The sequence below is a fragment of the Squalius cephalus genome (genome assembly GCF_949319135.1).
Source record: "Squalius cephalus genome assembly, chromosome: 6".
In the NCBI taxonomy this organism is placed as follows: Eukaryota; Metazoa; Chordata; class Actinopteri; order Cypriniformes; family Leuciscidae; genus Squalius; species Squalius cephalus.
In genome coordinates this window covers 33,450,239-33,469,323 of record NC_137127.1, presented here as the reverse complement: position 1 = coordinate 33,469,323, position 19,085 = coordinate 33,450,239, and the positions used below count along the sequence as shown (strand labels likewise).

Genomic DNA, 19,085 nt, shown 5'->3' with positions numbered 1-19,085 from the left:
CGCTACATTCAGATTACATGCCTCCACTGTTGTTTTGCTGTTTTTATAAAAATAAAAACCATTGTATATTGTAAATGTCTGCTCTTCTGCACAGGTGCATTAGGAATCACAGTTCGCTTATCCCGTGACGATGGCGGATGATTCGTTGCGCAACAGAGCCTAAAACGTCTGATAAATGTCTTATCTTGTAGAATGCGTGCTCAACATTGCCGCTACTGAGTAGCCTACGTGCGATCGCAAATCCCAAAGTGAAACGCGAGCTCCCTGATGCGCGCAAATTAGGCTGCATACAGTCTCAAAATATCAAACCTATCTCTGGACTGTGTAGTTGTGGGTCTGGCCTCTGTTTTCACTTTGAATATTGAGAGAGTACTGTAACATCTGAAGAACGTAAGACAAGGGAGGCTTCGTTTCTGAACTTTTAATTTTCGGGACGCAAGAACTGTACACAAACGCACCAGCCAAACTCACTTGCCCGTTTCTCTCTACCAGGCCTTTTTCCGAACTCACTGCCTTAACCCTATAACTGCCGGTGCAAAATAAAACAGCAATTTCAAAACAATAATAAAGAGTCTGTGTGCTACAGTTCTTTGATTATGGTTGCACTTGCACTTATTGTTTGCACTTAATAAGACTAAGATAAAACTGTTATTTATTTTTGTTATTTATACAGTTTTTATTTCTATGTTCAATTTGAGGAAAGGAGTTCAATTAGGAGGTCACACAGCCTCAATCAGAAGTTCTGGAAGCTCATAATTCATGTAGAGTAAGGTCTGAAGAGAATCATGTGAAATCATACAGGAGAAAAGCCAAACAGTTTGTGGCAAAACCTTTTACAGTGCTTGTATATTGTTGTCTTTCAATACATATGATAATTCATACTCATAAAGTAGAACTGAAATGACATTCATTAGAAGATTATTAGTTAAAACATTTCAGAATGCACCTGCAGACTATTTTTCCAGTCATGAACTTTGTCATTGAGGATTTCTATAAAATCTTGTCTCATCTCGTTCTCATTCTCGTGAACCTAATCTCATGTCTCGTCTCGTCTCGTGAGATAAGTGTCTCGTCACACCGCTAGTATGTAGGGCTACTTCTTATTGCCAATACGATGTATAATGACATATTCACTCTGATGTGGTGATCATTCATGGTATTAATGCTAGTTATGTTATCATTCACAGTCAGTCGTGGTCCGGTGCTAGGTGAAAGTAAGGCTACGGGCTACACTGTCTGTCCAAATCTGATTATTTGTGTATCTGATTGGAATCTGATCTAAAATTATTGACTGCCCACATTGTTTATCGCATCTGTTCAGATCCAATTTGCGTGTCCCATGCCGCTCTTTCATTTTGCGTAATACTTGCATTGATTTCAATGACGTTGCGTTGGTAGATATACGCCAAAAACAACAACAGCCACTGCGCTGGACTAATGCGCCTTATGAGGTAACGGCAGAAACGTTGAAGGCTGGAATGCGTGGCTTTATTCCATGCTGGTGTATCGGCCAGTTTCAAAACATGTCTCCTTTGTATTGATATTTTCTGCTAATCTGGCACTTTGCAGCAACACAACACTGTTTCTGCTGCGACTTTCAACATGTTACCTATAACACCGTCTGATGTTTGTTTTATGTGGCATGAGTCACATAAACCACGCAAAATCCGTTCAGAGCAGTCAGACTGAAACAGATTTCCAGAAATGCAATTTGAATAGGATTTCTAAACACATAATTTAGCTCGAAACTGATTTGTAAAATTTGCATTTCATGCGATTTTTTTTTGCCGTTCACAATTACTAAATCTGATCCGATTTCAATTTGATATGTATTTTATCACTTTAATGTGTCAATAAACTTTAAGCAGTGTCTACTTCACTGTGCAAATATATTTACATAACACAATATGCATGACATATGATCCGCTGATAGATGCCTGATTTCAAACGCTCCCGTGTGTATCTGTGTAAGCGCTCGATGAAGATGTATACATTGATGTATATTTACAACATGTTTTAGAAGTGCTGATCATTGTAGCCAATCACAGACATATTTGATGAGCGTGAGTACAATGGCCATTCCATTGAAAAAGATGGCGCCGTTGTATGTGGCATGCCGTTGCTCTCCTTCTCGTTTTTAAATCTTGTGATTTTATGTTTGTTCCTACTAAATTCAGACTGTGACATGTCGCTCGTTTACAATCGCCAAACATTATTAAATATCCGCATGGCTATCGACTCAACTGTGTCTTGCCGATGAGTCGCCCCTACCTGCTCACCCACACCTCCCTGCACACCTGCGTTGGTATCCCGCCGATCCTCCCTGGAGGCGACGGCGTCAGAGGAAGCATGGCAAGCGGGGTGGAATCACTGTTCGGCTGAAGTCTTGAGCGGTCTCCGCATGTGTGTATTGGACCTGTGCTGGCCTATGAGCGCCACTTTGCCAGTGCCTTTGCATGGTCTTTTCCCTTGCATCGGTGGCTTCGACCTGTTGTTCCATGCTCTTTGTCTGTGCCTTCACGCGGCGTCTCCTCCTGCTTTCGACACCGTGGAGTGAATCTCCTTAACCTCCGACCGCTAAACTGGAAAACGCTGCTGGAGGAAGCAACATCGCCACTTAAGGTGGCATTGATCAACGCACGGTCAGTGGTGAACAAGACATTTATAATAAATTACTTCTTCATGGCGCATGACTTGGATATTTTATTCATTACTGAGACCTGGTTAAGTTAATTCACTGAATTAGTTCCACAGGGCTTTCTGGCCGTGGTGGTGGACTAGCGACAGTGTTTAAAAATTCTTATCCCTGCCACGGTCTAACAACTAGCCCTCGCTGCACCTTTGAAGTGCAGTTGCTACAGCTCACTTTAACTAACTCACTGGTATTTGTCTTGGGTTATCGCCCACCTCAGCTGAACAAAGATTTTCTCAATGAGTTTGCAGAGATCTAGTCTCTTTTGATTTTGATCAGTGGGTGTCTGGCCACACTCATATTCAGGGACATACTTTAGACTTAATTTTATCACGTGGTTTACCTGTATTGGACATGTCGGATCACTTGCCGATTGGATTTTGTTCTCCCTACCTCTTAATGGAACTATACATAAGCAACCTCGCTCACGGCTGACTCGTATTTTTTACTGATCGTGCAGGAGAGGATTTTATAGCATCATATCTCAGTCTACGTGCCAATCAAGACATGGACTCATCTTTAAGCTTCTTGGATGCTGATGAACATTTGAACTTTTTTTAATTCTATCTGCTCTAACATCTTAAATGCTGTTGCTCCTCTAAAGGTTTATCATCTTTGTCTTTTAGCCAGGGTTAAGCCCTTTTTGTCTGCTTAAAACTTTGAGAATGCTATGCATGCTTTTGTAAGTTCTAGATTAGATTATTATAACTCTTAATACTCTTAATATTGGTGCCCCTCAAATATGTTTCACACGCCTGCAATTCATTTTTGATGCCCGGTTTTGATCTCGCTTCTTTGGCTACCAGTTAAATTTAGAATTTAGTTTAATGTTTTGTTATTTGTTTTTTTAAGTGTTTGCAGAACCAGGCTCCACAGTACCTATCTGAACTGCTACATCCGCCCACACAGTCAAGATCCCTCAGATTGGGGGACTCTGATCTACTATCTGTTCCTAAAACTAGACATAAAAGCAGGGGTGATTGTGCTTTTGCGGTCATCGGCCCCTAAGTTATGGAATAGCCTACCGGCTTACATCAGATCCGGCCAAACTTTATTAAATTTTAAATCCATTTTGAAAACGTATCTTTTTTTCAATTACTTTCAATATATCTTGATTGTCTTTTTTTTTTTTTTCTTAGTTAATAGGTTTTCCATTTTTATTGTTTTTAAATTTGCTTTTCTGTTTTATATGTTTTCTATAAAGTCCTTTTGTAAAGCACTTTGGTCAATACCAGTTGTTTTTAAACGTGCTATACAAATAAAATTGTATTGTATTGTATTCCGAGGTGTTTACAATTCCGCTCAACAGCGCTCAAATCGTCACATTTTTAAAATTTCAGTATCGACTTGGTACCGAAGTCTGTACTTTTGACAACACTATTATGCCCCTTTTTACTAGATGTAATATAAATCTATGGTGTCCCCAGAATGTGTCTGTGAAATTTCAGCTCAAAATACCCCCCAGATCATTTATTATAGCTTGTCAAATTTGCCCCTTTTTGGGTGTGAGCAAAAACGTGCCTTTTTGTGTGTCGCTTTAAATGCAAATGAGCTGCTGTTCCTCGCCCCCTTTCAGAAGAGGGCCGATCCTTTACACTAGCTTCGGATACTCTGGCAATAACAAAACACGTGAATAATCTCACTCATCCAAAATCTCAGAAATAACCTGTAGTGGGGTTGCAGCCTCACAGAGAGACTCAGGATGAGGTTGCAACTTTAAGACTGCACCTGAACATTTCTGAATGGTTAGTGGATACATTTATGTAGTTGTTGTGGAGTTACGTTGATTAATCTCATCGACTTGCATGTACCGTCATGTTTAACTTTTACACGTTGACACAGTTCTCTGAGGTCTTTATAAGATAGCTGTGACATTTTTTTTGTCAAATAGTGTTCTGTGATCGTCTGTGCAGCCAACAACAGAACAGTTTGCATGCTTTGCTTGAACTTTTGCCATTGCGTTAGAACTGGGTGCACTGTTGTCGCTTGCGAAAACCAAATGGCGGCACCGTGGTTGGAAACGTGCTGATTAAGGGGCGGTAATATTATAATAAGATCCACTTCCTACATCAGAAGGGGAGCAAAATCTGATCTGCTTATTTTTTTACATGCTTGCAGAGAAAGGCTTACCAAAACAAAGTTACTGGGTTGTCACTTTTCACATTTTCTGGGTTGGTAGATGCACCGGGGACCCGATTATAGCAATTAAACACTGAAAAAGTCAGATTTTCATGATCTCCTTTAAGATCAAACGCACGGATCTATTATACTATTTACTTTCACTTAAGACATAACCGGCTGTGTTTACATGAATTGAGTGTTTATTATTTTAACATCAGGCACGTCCTGCTTTTTAAATTCTCATTCATGCATTTCATCACTTTGAAGTGTCAATAGTGCTATATATTTAAATACCTCAATATACATGATATAGCAAAATCACTAATGATAGACATTTTATACTGTGGTTTATACCAGCTCTTGCACAGACCTTTTTTTTTGCACAGCCCTATTATGGCTTGTCAATATCGCCTAATCAGGCAGTTTTAGTGTTGGATATCCTAATAGACTCAAATGAAGCAGATAATCATTTCTATAAACCAATTAATTGAAATGCATACATGTGAATTTTTTATTTTATTAATTACCTTCTTAAAAATCTTAAAAGCAGAAGATAGATTAATGTCTGTGTAAACTGGTCACAGGTATGTTAAATATTATGTTAAATATGTGAAATGTGTAGTTCAGAATGTGCCATCAGGTGATCATTTCTAGGAATGTTTTCACAGTCTTACAAAGTTACTATGTGTTTTGTTGTTTCAGAGGAAGAAGTTCTGTACCAGAATTACCAAGAGAAAGCACTGCACAATGATTCTGATGAGGACACTGAGCCCAAACAACCTCAGCCAGATGAAGGCATTGTGGTCCAATACAGACCCATCCGGACATCCTGGAGTCAGCTTAGTGTGGTGAGGAACTATGGAGGAACATATGCACACCTTTCAAAATCTTTGAGTTTTGATGGACATTTACAGTTTTACACAAATGGATATTTGTTTATGAACTTTAACACACTCTGTTGTGGCAGCGTTTGGGAATTCTGGAATCTTAAGGAATGTCATCCGGCTCTGTTTTGCTGGGTGTTCTAGCCTCAGTTTTTATTCAAGAGAGCAAGGGATTGAAAGCAGGTGTTTTTTATCCAAATATAGGAGGGAAACAGAAGGAGAGTGGGCTGGGATAAGCTTGTCCATTGGAAAATGGTATGGCAAGTCTCCAGTTCCTTAGCAAATACCAGATAATTCTTCCCCATGGAAAAATGTAAAAAATGTAGAGGGATAGAACAGTGTGACGACCAGATATGGAATTACATAATTAGGTTTGGAAGGCTTTAACACTATTTTACACTTAGTGTTCTGTTCCCCAGTGTTTTTGTTTACTAATATCTGGGAATGTTTAAGCAGGAATGCTCTAATGCTAAGGTTGAGAGAGAAGCAAACTGTATCATTGTTATGAACCAACAACCACCAGCAGAAAGAATGAGCTAGAGAATGCTACAATGCTAGAAAGAGAGAAATAAAAATGGAAAGTGTAGGAGGCAAATCTGAAAAAAAATCTAATATCTAACTATCTATCTAATATCTACATCAAAGAATGTAGAGTGACACGTAAAAAAGAAAGGACAAAGGTGTACAAAAGGAAGAAGAGAAATTGTATCAGTTTGAAATGGCTGGAGTATATGGGCTTATAAGGGATCTCTGGTTGTGTGGTGTACTGTTGGTTTTGGCAGGAGGGCATACAGCTTTAAAGCAGAGCAGTGTAGGTATATCCACCTGTGAAAACACCATCACATGCAGAAACACATATAAGTCCAGATAAGAAATTAGATATATTAATACTATTATCAGTAGAACTATAAACACATGAACTATCATGAGATTTTAGTGCCATTTAGTTGTTTAAATTTGAATAAACTATAATTATTTAGGCACACACTATTTAAATAATAAAATTTCTATCATCATTTACTCGCCTTCATGTCGTTCCATGGTCTCTGCTTTCCTTTTTTCACCAGGGCCTGAAAGGCCCTAAGGTCGTACATAGCCGCAATAGTGCTATCCATGACACAATGGGTGGCTAGTATTTGGGAAACCACAACCTAATTGATAGGTTCCTAAGAGGTGCACATAAGCTAAACCCTCCTAGACCTCCTGTCATCCCCTCTTGGGATCTTTCTCTGGTCCTACAGGCCCTGCAGAAAGATCCGTTTAAGCCTTTGCAATCAGTTGCATTTAGCACCCTCTCAAAGAGGACTGCCCTCTTGATTGCGCTCACCTCCATCAAGAGGGTGGGGGACCTACAAGCCTTCTCCGTTAGTGACTCGTGTCTGTAATTCGTGCCGGCCTACTCGCGTTGTCTTGAGACCCAGCCTGGATATGTGCCCAAAGTTCCCACTACTCCCTTCAGGGACAAGTAGGGCGTGGCCTGGCATGCAAATTCCACACGGCAATTCCATTGGCCTTTTCTGAATACGTCAGAGGTATTTGGGGGTCTCAAGAGTAGGTTTGGTTATCGTTTCATTTTTAGCGATTCCGATTCCGATTCTGCTTATCGAATCTGGTTCTTATCGATTCTTGTTTCCGATTCCAATATTTTTTGGAGGGAGAAAAAAGGGCAAATACTTGAAGAATAAATATTTCTACCTTTTATTCTTGCCAATTTTAAGAAATAACCAATAAAATGGCTAAAGTGAAAGGAGTTTCTTCATATAAAGGTGTATACATTATTACTCCAGCAGTAGGTGGCAAAAATCGACTGTTTTTTTCATTGAATTATTTATTCAAGAAGACTTGAGAGATTTGTTCAAAAACGGTGAATCATTCATTCATTAAACAAGTATTTATTAAACACTGAATTAATTAGTGTTTGAATTAATTATTCAAACTAGTTTAAAAAAAAAATAGACTATTAGACTAAACATGTTATTCTGAGTAGTTGTCTGATGTATGTAATCGTGATCTCCATTTTAAACAAAACAAAAATGATTTTAAGCCACATCGATTCCTGAATTAGGGACCGTTCACATATCGCGTCACATTTCGTTTCCTGCATGGAAAAGCACGGCCGCGCCACTTTCTCCTTCTTTCCACAAGTGCTTGCGCTCCTGTGGCATCTGTCGTTGCTATGCAACCATGAACTGCACTCTCCATGATGACGACGAGGAAGTATCAGCAAAGGATTAATTGATTTATAGCCCTTGCATTAGCTTTACTAGGCTACTAGATATATTTATGGAGATGAGAAATAAAAACCCGCCCTGTTCAGCTATGATCAGCTGTTCAGCCAAGCTTTTGATGTTACAGAAAGGTCGGTTGTTTTTTGTCACATGACCTGCGCACCGCTTGCGGCATTCTGAAGAGTTGAGATGTTTTCATCTTGCCGAGGCATAGGCGCGCCTGCAAAAACGAGCACCACGCACCGCATGTTCGTCGTGCCCACGGCTCATGTCGCTTCTATTATGAACGTGCTTGCCGCGCGCCTACATTTGAAATAACGGGTAGTCAGGAATCGATAAGAGTAATCGTAATGCGTGCGTCTTATTGAATACCCGGTTTTTGGAAATTTGTTACCGGTTCTAAAATGGAACCGGTTCTCGATACCCAACCCTACTCAAGAGTGACCTCTAGTGTCAGTTTTCGACACGTATCCGTTCCCTTCATCAGGGAATGAAGGTTACACTAGTAACCAAGACTTTCTCTGCCCTTTAGCTGATTGAAAAAACAGACATGGTACCGCATTCTGGATCATCTGCAGAGGCTTAAGCCTTGTATGTACTTTTGCCTGTCTCCGAACCATGAGCCTCCGCTGCTAAAGGAACATCAGTGGCCTGGAGTGCATTTATATGTGTGGACGTGCTTGTACTCCCGTCTGCCATGAACATGATCTGGTGGCACAGGGGAAATAAGAAAGTAGAAAGGAAGAAATAATTTGTCTGTATCCTAGCTCAGCGGACTCGCACAGGTAGACTCTCAGGTCTTTACCTGAGTAGGTCTTCACATAAGGAGGGCTTCGCATAAGGGTTGCCACTTCAAGAATGCATAGGCTATTGCATAAGGTCATATATCAGGGCATGGAACAAGCTGTTCTAAATATAAATACAGATAATTGGACCGCAGACAGTTGCATTTTCATTCTCCGTCTTTAGTCAAGTCAAGTCACCTTTATTTATATAGCGCTTTTTACAATACAGATTGCATCAAAGCAGCTTCACAGTGATAACATGAAAATAATAAAACAAAGTTTGTTTCTAGAAGAAAATTGCGTCATCGTCCACCTTAAGTAAGGCAGATAAATATTGTTGAATATTAAATGTCCCCAACTAAGCAAGCCAAAAGGCAACAGTGGCAAGGAACCAAAACTCCATCAGGTGACAGAATGGAGAAAAAAACCTTGGGAGAACTCAGGCTCAGTCGGGGCCAGATCTCCTCTGGCCAGTGAGCGAACAGTGTATGATTATGATCCAGGCAGCATTACAGGTCAGAAGTCAGATTGGATCAGAACATTCAGAATGTTTTATTTCCTCTTTCCATATTGTGAATAATAAATGTGAATCATTTTAATTTGCTTGTTACACAATGGAGCCTAACTTATTGTAAAAATTATTTGATGTAGCCTACTTTTACACTCAAAATGATTCCTTGGCATCCTGACGTATTAAACTGCATTTTTTAAAAATTGTTTGTGTGCTCGAGGTACGCTATTATGTCGTGTGCAGAGTGATGTCAACATTTAAACTAGCTGGTGAGAGAAAATGGCACTATCAAAGAGTCTAAAGAGGAAAGTTGACAGCGAAAATAGGGCATACAAAGAAGAATGGAAAGACAACTATGTGTTCATCCTACCTAGTATTGTGAATGCAAAGCCAGTGTGTCTTATCTGCAACGAAGCGATCCACAGACTCTTTTGAATGTCTTTCAAAACTTTTCAAATTAAAAGCTCTCTATTCATCCCAAAAGAAAACATTGCTGCAAAAACGTTATCATACTTTTATTTTGAAGGCAAAATCACTAAAGACGAAGTGATTGTGAGTAACTGTTGCTGTCATGACAGATCTATTTCAGAACCAGCCACTATCAAAATAATCGGGTGCGGGCCAGATATTATTGCTGGCGGGCAAATTACCATTGCTATGCTGATGGCACTCTCTCTTTTACTATTTCTCTCACATGCATACAAATAAAGAATGCAAGAGAGTCTGACATACTGCGTAAAATTTATACACTAGATGAAAATGTTATTTTTGTTTTTTCCTGTCAAAATGAGGATGTTTTGGAATTATTCACTATTTTAGCCATAAACACAAATTCTCAACTGGTGCGCAAGACACAATCCCATTTGCTAGCACTTTCAGCTAATCAGTTTATGCCAAGTGATTAATATTCATGTCCCCCACTCCTATTTTCTTTTGAAAATGTCAAGATGTTGTTGCATTTAATATTTTGATATACCAGAGTCAATACCAATATCTGTAGAGAGAATTTTAGTCATTGGAGAATGTACTGCTGCCTTAAAATCTGCAGAATAAGGGCCTAGTGTCTGTAGTATGTCGAGTGTTTTAGAGTTACGATGGTTTGGTATTATAAATGTGTTAAAAGTACTTGGTGGCTTGGCTGGATTCCTTTGTAACACGCAGATGTTTACAATAACTAGACCATTTGTTCATAAATGATGTAATCATGAGTCATGAGACTTCTCTGCCGCTGTCTGCCACCCATATTCCCTGGAAAAATAATGGTAAAACCCCAGTTTGGTGCTGCTTTTACTTTCGTTTTACTTGGTTTCTCAGAAATCTTTCAGATCTTTCCAGCAAGAGGGAGAGGTGTTTAGAGACAGGAAGGTACACATTTTGAGGTCATGTTATGTCACATCATCATTTGTAGTGTCCCTGACAGCTTTTTTACAGGAATCTGGACTAGAGTTGTCTGGGTGGAGTTGTTATCAGACATGTTACCACTGCTACTTCTCTCTCTTACTGTCCCAGTTAACTATTTGTCTTTCATGTTTTCTCTCTAATCTCAAAATGACTTTCCTTTCTTGTAAAAAATGAGAAAAAAAAAAAATCTGGAATCTGTGGCACAAGTCAATATCAATGAGTCAAATAGAAGAAAAATTTTTTTTTTCTTGCAGTGGCCTTTGGTCATTTGAGCCAGTTTCAGGACCTGAGTCAGAGCTCCAGACTGCAGCTAAATGGTTGCATTTTGCTACCTTTTTTCCTGGCACTGTTGCTACTACCAATTTGCCTAACATTAAATTGAGTTTTAATGAAGTAATGCATGTTCGTTGCATTTTACTGTGAAATGAGAGTTCTGTGTCTTTATTAAAATCAACACATTAATGATTTATCCCTCATCGACCCACGACCCACTTGCAGTTAATTGGAATGTTATTTTTTTATGACTTGGCCCGGCCGACATTCGAATTATCTTCAGTCTCCACGGATAAAACCATGATTGGCACATCACTACTGTCAAAATAGCGTTATTATGTCAAAATACTAATTTATTTAGTTTTAAGTAAAACCATTGTAATCCTGATAGTATTCCCATTTTTAACAAAAAGTAACTATTATCTAATGTTTATCTAACAACAAAAGACAAAAAGAAACTGCTCTTGACTGAATAACTTTTGTAGCTTTGATGAGGATTAATCTATATTTAATTTATACATGTATAAATTATACATGTATATGTTCTTCTATGTATAGAAGAAGACGATGCAGTGTTATTTTACATTTGATTACTTTATTCAATTTCTGCACCTGCAAATTGTAATGTTTCACTGGCATTTAAAAATTTTAACCACTAAATATTCACTGTGCTATTAAATGAAAGATAAAATATGATAGAATAGAACAGAATTAACAGTGAAAGTAAACTAAGATTCTACAATACATTTTAACAGGCATGAAAATAACTGAAGGAAATATCTATTTGCTAAACGAAATAAGCCAACTAATTTGAATCATATTCTTTTGGTTTCTCTACACAATATTTTTAAAAATGAAAAAAATGCAATGAATATACATTATACAGATATCTGTACTCAGTATCTGCAAGTACCACAAATTAAAGTATCGGTATCTGACTTTTTCTGGAAAAAGTGGTGTCGGTACATCCCTAAAATCATATAAAGGAATAAATATGCTAAATATATTTCACTTAAATAAATAACAGATTAATAAAATGAAAGATAAAACTGCGACACGTATATGGAGAGATGTATTTTTCCCATAAGTTTGGTTGAAGTTAGTTATTTGATGCAATAAAAACAGGGTGTAACGTCATAATTGACAGCTGTGCTTGCGATTGATTCTGCAGGGCTGGGAGTATTGGTGGGACCTTGATACCGCAGCTCCACCTCAGGATCACTACTGCGCAGACTCGGGCTCCCAATCACGTAATCTGCAACAACTGTTTCTGGGATATTTTGGCTTAATTTTTGAGTGGAGTGGAGACGTGTCATCTATCTTTTTTTTTTTACAGTCTATGTGTGCCACTGGTGCCACTGCTCTCTAATGTTAGTCTTGAGCCCTGTGACTCCCTAGCCTGATTTTCTCTGTAAGTGTAAATTTGATTCCAGTTATGGGTGTTTTCTTTGTAAGAGGACCCGAGAAGGTTTTGCTTGGATTTACTTTTCCTTGGCCTGTAAGCTAGTGTGCATTTATTACCTTGTTTTTCTGACCTGGTTAAGAATTATCAGAATGTTCTCAGGGAGTGGCCCTAGAGTTACCTGGACGATAGGATGGGGCAACATGTGTCGCTCTGCCTATACACAATTTTATTGGTTTATAGTACAGTAGCTTTACAGAAAATCATACTGGTATGTCTATAAAGCCTCAATGCTTTAACATTGAGAAGTTTTAGGGCTGGGTGATATGACAATACATGATGATATAAGTGATCCACTGTTTGAGACGTAGCTATATTGTATCTATTAATTTATCCAGCAGATTAATCAATGCCACGTTTAGTGAGCAAGACTTCATAAAATTTCTGGCATCAGAGAGCAATGGAGAGATAGGCCCTATTTATATATTTTCTGCATGTCATGTGTGGGGCTCCAAAATTTCACATTAACATGCCATTCATTTGGCTTTTTTATATTTTCATAGAATCAGTAGATCAGCAAACTTGGGATTTTACACAAATTATAATGATTCACTGTATTTCACTAAGGCATTGGACTAACCTGATAGTTAGTTGCTGATTTTACATTTTAAACCACAACCGTGTTGTCAAATAAGACAAACTTTACAGTATTGATTTAGTGTTTACTTTAGCTTTTTTAAGCTCTTGCTTTTTGTAAAGCTCTATGATTTTGTGATTGATTACTGTTTGTATTACCATAGGTTTCCAACAAATATGATTAAATGGTGGATAACATCGTAAAATAATGCGTTTTTTGAACAATCAAGCATGAAAACATATTTTAGTACACCCCAAAAACAAAATCAAGACTTCGTAAAAGGGCAAAATAGGACCCCATTAACCCTTGTGTGGTGTTCGGGTCATTTTGACCCGGAGAGAATTTTCTTTTACCCAAAAACACTAGTTAATGTTATCGCTTTGGACTGAAACTTAGTGACTTTATTCACAGATGGTATAACTACTTCTCAAATGTTTTTTAACAATTTTCTTACTTTTTTAGGGGGGATTTTGTCACCTTGTTACACTTGTGGTCTTCCCGGTCAAAAATTACCGGCCTACAAAAAATTGCTTATAAATCACTTGTTATGCAATATTATCACCCAATATTGGATTCAATCTTTTTGTCAACTTGTTCTCTTTCAATTAGGACTGGTTTTACATTTCTATTTGCATCTGATTAATCGTAGGCCTCATTTATTTGACAGTAGGCATCTCATTTTTTGAGTAAAAAAAACATTATTTTTTAATAATTTTGGACATTTTAAATAAAATCTGAAGAAAATTGGCACTGTTGATCACACTAGTCTACTTTAATATTTCACCAGGAATTTTGTTTTGAAAAACTTTTATTTTGTACAAAATGACACATTGTCACACTTGTGGTCTTCCCGGTCAAAAATGACCGGCCTACAAAAAATTGCTTATAAATCACTCTTTATGCAATATTATCACCCAATACTGGATTCAATCTTTTTGTCCACTTGTTCTCTTTCAATTAGGACTGGTTTTATATTTCTATTTGCATTTGATTAATTGTAGGCCTCATTTATTTGACAGTAGGCATCTCAATTTTTGAGTAAAAAAAACATTATTTTTGAATAATTTTGGAAAAATACAATCAAATCTGAAGAAAATTGGTACTGTTGATCACACTAGTGTACTTAAATTTTTCACCAGGAATTTTGTTTTGAAAAACTTTTATTTTGTACAATATGGCACAGAGTTACACTTGTGGTGTTCCACTGGGCCATTAAGGGCCATTGTGGGCCATTGTTTCAATGGGCCATTGAAAGTGAATGGGAGAGACCAATGCAAACAATGAATGGAACAACACAAAATATGTATCATTTTAAAGCTTAGAATCTCAGCTTTTTAATGCACTATTAACAGCCTGTGCCCCCCGCAGGCGCCACCTAGCTGCGAAATAAATAATCATAATTTGTTTTCAAAACTATTACCTTTATCAACTTAAAATAGGTGTCATTTGAAATCTTAGAGTCTGAAATTTACAATGAATGTAGCCAATTTGATAAACTCCTAAGTAGTGCTGAGTTATTTGCTGATAAATAGAAAAAAAACAAATTCATAATTTATAAACTACTTTTTTGTACTACATTCAGCAATATGTCAAATACATCATACAGCTCAGATAGTCCTGTGTCATATGTCATTTGAAAGGTCTCAATGAGTAGAATACAGCAAGCATAATTGTTTCAGGCTTTTTACTAAACTTGAGTGAGGTTTTTATGAAAGAAGCCCTTCAAGAGACCCATTTTTAAACCATATATGGATGATGGAATTTTAGACACATTTCCGCTCGTAACGTCATGAAACATGCTCCAATTGTGGAAAATAACACGTCATTATTTACAGCAGATGCTTACAATTAAAATGAGTCCAAACTCAACATAATCCATCACTCAGAACTAAAGATATTCCTCATGGAGTTCGAACACAAAAAATACCACAGACACACAGACTCACATAGTCAAGCAAGGTAGCTTAGACTTGGCCTTTTTACTTGTATCTTCATGAAACCTACATCGATCATGAAAAATGACACATCGTTATTTACAGCAGGAGCTCACGATTAAAAAGAGCCCAAACTCAATATATGCCATCAATAAGATCTAAAGATATTCCTCATGGCGTTCTAACACAAAAAATACCACAGACACACCTAGCCGAGTATATACTTATGAAGCTCTCATGTTTGGTTTTCGCTCATAACTTCACGAAGCATGCACAGATCGTAGAAAAATGTACATCATTATTTTCAGTAGACTATCACAATTAAAAAGAGCCCAAACTCAACATAATCCATCACTCAGATCTAAAGATATTCCTAATGGAGTTGTAACACACGAACCCCCACATGCGCTCACAGAGCCTTGACTATAGATGTAGCCTAGCACTTATGTTGCGTTTTAACTCATAACTCAATGAAGCATGCATAAATTGTGGTAAATGGCACATCATTATTTACATGAGATTGTTAAGATTAAAAAGAGCCCAAACTCACCATAATCCATCACATGCACATATGTGTACATAAACAATGAACATGCCCCTGAAAACTTTTCAGTCTCTCCCATTCACTTTCAATGGCCCATTGAAACAATGGCCCAGTGGAACACCACAAGTGTAATTCTGTGCCATTTTGTACAAAATAAAAGTTTTTCAAAACAAATTTCCTGGTGAAAAATTAAAGTAGACTAGTGTGATAAACAGTGCCAATTTTCTTCAGATTTTATTTAATATTTCCAAAATTATTCAAAAATAATGTTTTTTTAACTCAAAAAATGAGATGCCTACTGTCAAATAAATGAGGCCTACGATTATTCAGATGCAAATAGAAATATGAAACCAGTCCTAATTCAAAGAAAACAAGTTGACAAAAATATTGAATCCAAAATTGGGTGATAATATTGCGTAACGAGTGATTTATAAGCAATTTTTTGTAGGCCGGTCATTTTTGACCGGGAAGACCACAAGTGTGACAATGTGCCATTTTGTACAAAATAAAAGTATTTCAAAACAAAATTCCTGGTGAAAAATTAAAGTAGACTAGTGTGATAAACAGTGCCAATTTTCTTCAGATTTTATTTAATATTTCCAAAATTATTCAAAAATAATGTTTTTTTTACTCAAAAAATGAGATCCCTACTGTCAAATAAACGAGGCCTACGATAAATTAGATGCAAATAGAAATATAAAACCAGTCCCAATTGAAAGAGAACAAGTTGACAAAAAGATTGAATCCAATATTGGGTGAAAATATAGTATAATGAGAGATTTATAAGCTATTTTTTATAGTCCGGTCATTTTTGACCGGGAAGATCCCGGGGGTTTTAGGGTTCTGAACACCACACAAGGGTTAAAGAATATCAGTTTGGTTAGAGAAGAGGTACTTTGTTGTGAATAGAGTCTGAGGGTAGCCTGGCAAGCCAGACCTACATCAAGATGTTAGGTCTGGAAACTCACCATAGACGCGGCTCAATCCGAGGGGCGGGATAAACGGCTGTCTTTCAAATTCCCTCTGCATGCAATAGGACAGCGCTTCAACCAACCAGAGCGTTTTCCCAACAGCGGAGCTTAGTTGATAGATTTTAACTTTTGCCATATCTGGCCGGCAAAACTACGAACACATCTTCCTTTTTTAAAGAATGACTTAAGTGCCGTTCTTTGCTCTTTTCTCAAAGAAAAACTTAACTCCAAGTCCTCCAGAGCTGATTCGAAAGACCGTTGTTCTCCATCAGCAGCTGCCATTCTTTGTTTTCAAGTGGCAGCCGTCGCAACTCTGTCGTCATATGTTAAGCCCGCCCCCGCCTACTCTATTCACGACGTGATTGGCCTGACCCAATTTAGGTTTTTGCAGCTAGAAGGTCTATTGAGAGTTGCTAGACCCACCTGGCTGCGAAATACATTTTGCTGCCGCTAGGGTGCGTCTAGATTTCTAGGCTAGTCTGAGGGTGCTTTTGCTCCACAAATTTTGAAGACATTAGTCCATGTGATGTAAGCAGGGCCGTACACAGGATTTTATAAAAACCGAGGTCCTTGCTACAGTGATCCTGCTATGGGGGTTCATGGGGGTTCGTGGACATTTGATTGATAAAGTCTTTGCAAACTGATTGGCAGTTAGGCAATTATTTCACAACCTTCATTTTATGCACTTCTGTAATGCAAAAATTACAGAGGTCCTGACCTCGGGGACCTCAATGGTGGGTACAGCCCTGGATGTAAGAGTTCAGTGTGAAGAAGTTTTTCAGATTTGTACTCACTGGCAAGTTGTTTCCAAGCTCGAAAAATTGTCTGTGGATGCTAAGGCCGAAATGACACATTGACAAGCATTCTATTGATGAGCAACAACAGCATTCTATAACCAAACTGACACATGCTAATGTTCAGCACTCCCAACCGCATTCTCTGCAACCTGCACTGTTTGAACTGAACTGCGCTTAGAAACTGTTAGTCTGCCATGCCATGTATTGTGAGAGCCACATTGAACTGTATACTAATCGTGTTAATAAGTCCAGTGTTAATCATGAGTGGTTGGTTTTACACACAGAGATGGAGAAATGAGTTGCACTGATTCAAAGATCCATGGAAGCTGCCATGGGTGTGAGCAACGAGGGTCAATACTCTCTGCTCTTGGTTACAAACAAAGCATTTTAATCCATTACTCAGATATTATTTAAAATATCTGATGGATGAACTCACACAGTTAAGAATAGAATATAGAGTTTTGAGTTCAGCTGTTTGATCATACAGATTTGTAAAAGTCTACAGTTTTGCAAAAAATTTTTGCTGCTATTGAGGGGGATACAAGTAAGGTTAGGGACAGGTTTTATGATATGGTTAGGTTTTAGGGTGGGTTAAGGTGTAACTGTGCGTTCACACCAAACACAAATAGCGCGCCAAATTCACGTCTACCGCGTCTAGTTGGACGCTTGAACACCATTCTCGTGTCCCGCATCGGAGCGAGGATCACCCTCGCCCCTCGCCCCTCGCCCTCACCCACATAATCTGTCATTTATTTTTGTATTGATGATAAATGGAGCCAGCCTCCAAAAGTAATTAACCGGTCCTGTGATTTTTTTTCTTTCCCACACAACACTGTCCAGACACGAACTATGTTCTTATACACTAAAATATATTGGTTGTCTTTATATTAGAATAATAATGTTTCATATAATCTGGATTTAGATATGGAATAAATAGCATTCAATACAAAATTAATATGTCTCATATATAGAAATCAAGTTTTTATGTGATAAAAGCTTTACTTTGTTTTTACTTCACCACGTGACAGCAGCAAGCAGGCTCCTGATTGGTTAACTCGGCGCGAACTGACACCAAAGTTCCGATTTTTCAACTCGGGTGTCAGACGCGAATTCGCGTCAAATGCGTGAATGCACAAAAATCACCAAATAAAACCATTGACTTAACATTGAAATCACTCGTGCCAGACGCTCTATTCGCGTTTCGTGTCAACGCACTATTAGGGAAGGGATCCCGCCACTGATCAGTCACCATGGACACTACACTAATCACCACTCTGTTTGTCTTTAAAAAGTTATCTCTGCATATTTAAGTTCCTGCCTGTTGCTTGTTCATGGTCGATTGTTGTCTGTGCACTAGCACGCTGTCTCGTATATTGGCTGTTTATTCTGAGTATTATATTAAATCTTATGTTATTGAATCACCGTCTTCATTTTCTGTGGAACTAAGCTTTACAAAATGTAATTACAGAAATTAATTACAGCTGTAATTACATGCAGGTATTTTTAAAATATAGGCTACAAAGTATCAAAACATAAACATGATGAACACCTTTGCTTTTAATGAGAAAAAAATTAAAATAGTTCTGTTCAATGTCAATAAATTAAATTCAGTCTACTCTTGAAATAGATTTCTGGATATTGTTACGCCTGCCTGTTTCCCCCCTGCTGGCTCTGCTACGCAGTGCAGACGTTAGTTGGGCAACAGGTGCATTCAATCCCTAATTAACTTCTAATAGGGGTCAGTATAAAGACCTGTGTGACTTATGCTGCGTTCCAGTCCACTTTTAGACACGCACTTGCGAACTTCCCTAAGCACTTCCCTTCGGGGGAATCTCTGCCACCATTTTGAAGTGCGTTCCACTTCGTGAAGTGAACGAGGGAAGTTTATATGGACAGACCCTCGTT

At 38.0% G+C, this 19,085-nt stretch overlaps 1 protein-coding gene across 2 annotated transcripts in view; it reads left to right on the top strand.

Annotated features, from left to right (window-relative positions):
• The window catches only part of LOC307160261 (rho guanine nucleotide exchange factor 26-like), a gene marked incomplete at its 3' end in the record, with an annotated part of 106,440 nt that overhangs the window by 27,230 nt on the left and 60,125 nt on the right, over nucleotides 1-19,085 (top strand). For both annotated transcript variants that reach the window (XM_079874213.1, XM_079874214.1), the window contains exon 4: nucleotides 5,516-5,661. In XM_079874213.1, coding sequence (XP_079730339.1) covers nucleotides 5,516-5,661 — 146 coding nt within the window. The remainder of the gene's footprint in view (nucleotides 1-5,515; nucleotides 5,662-19,085) is intronic.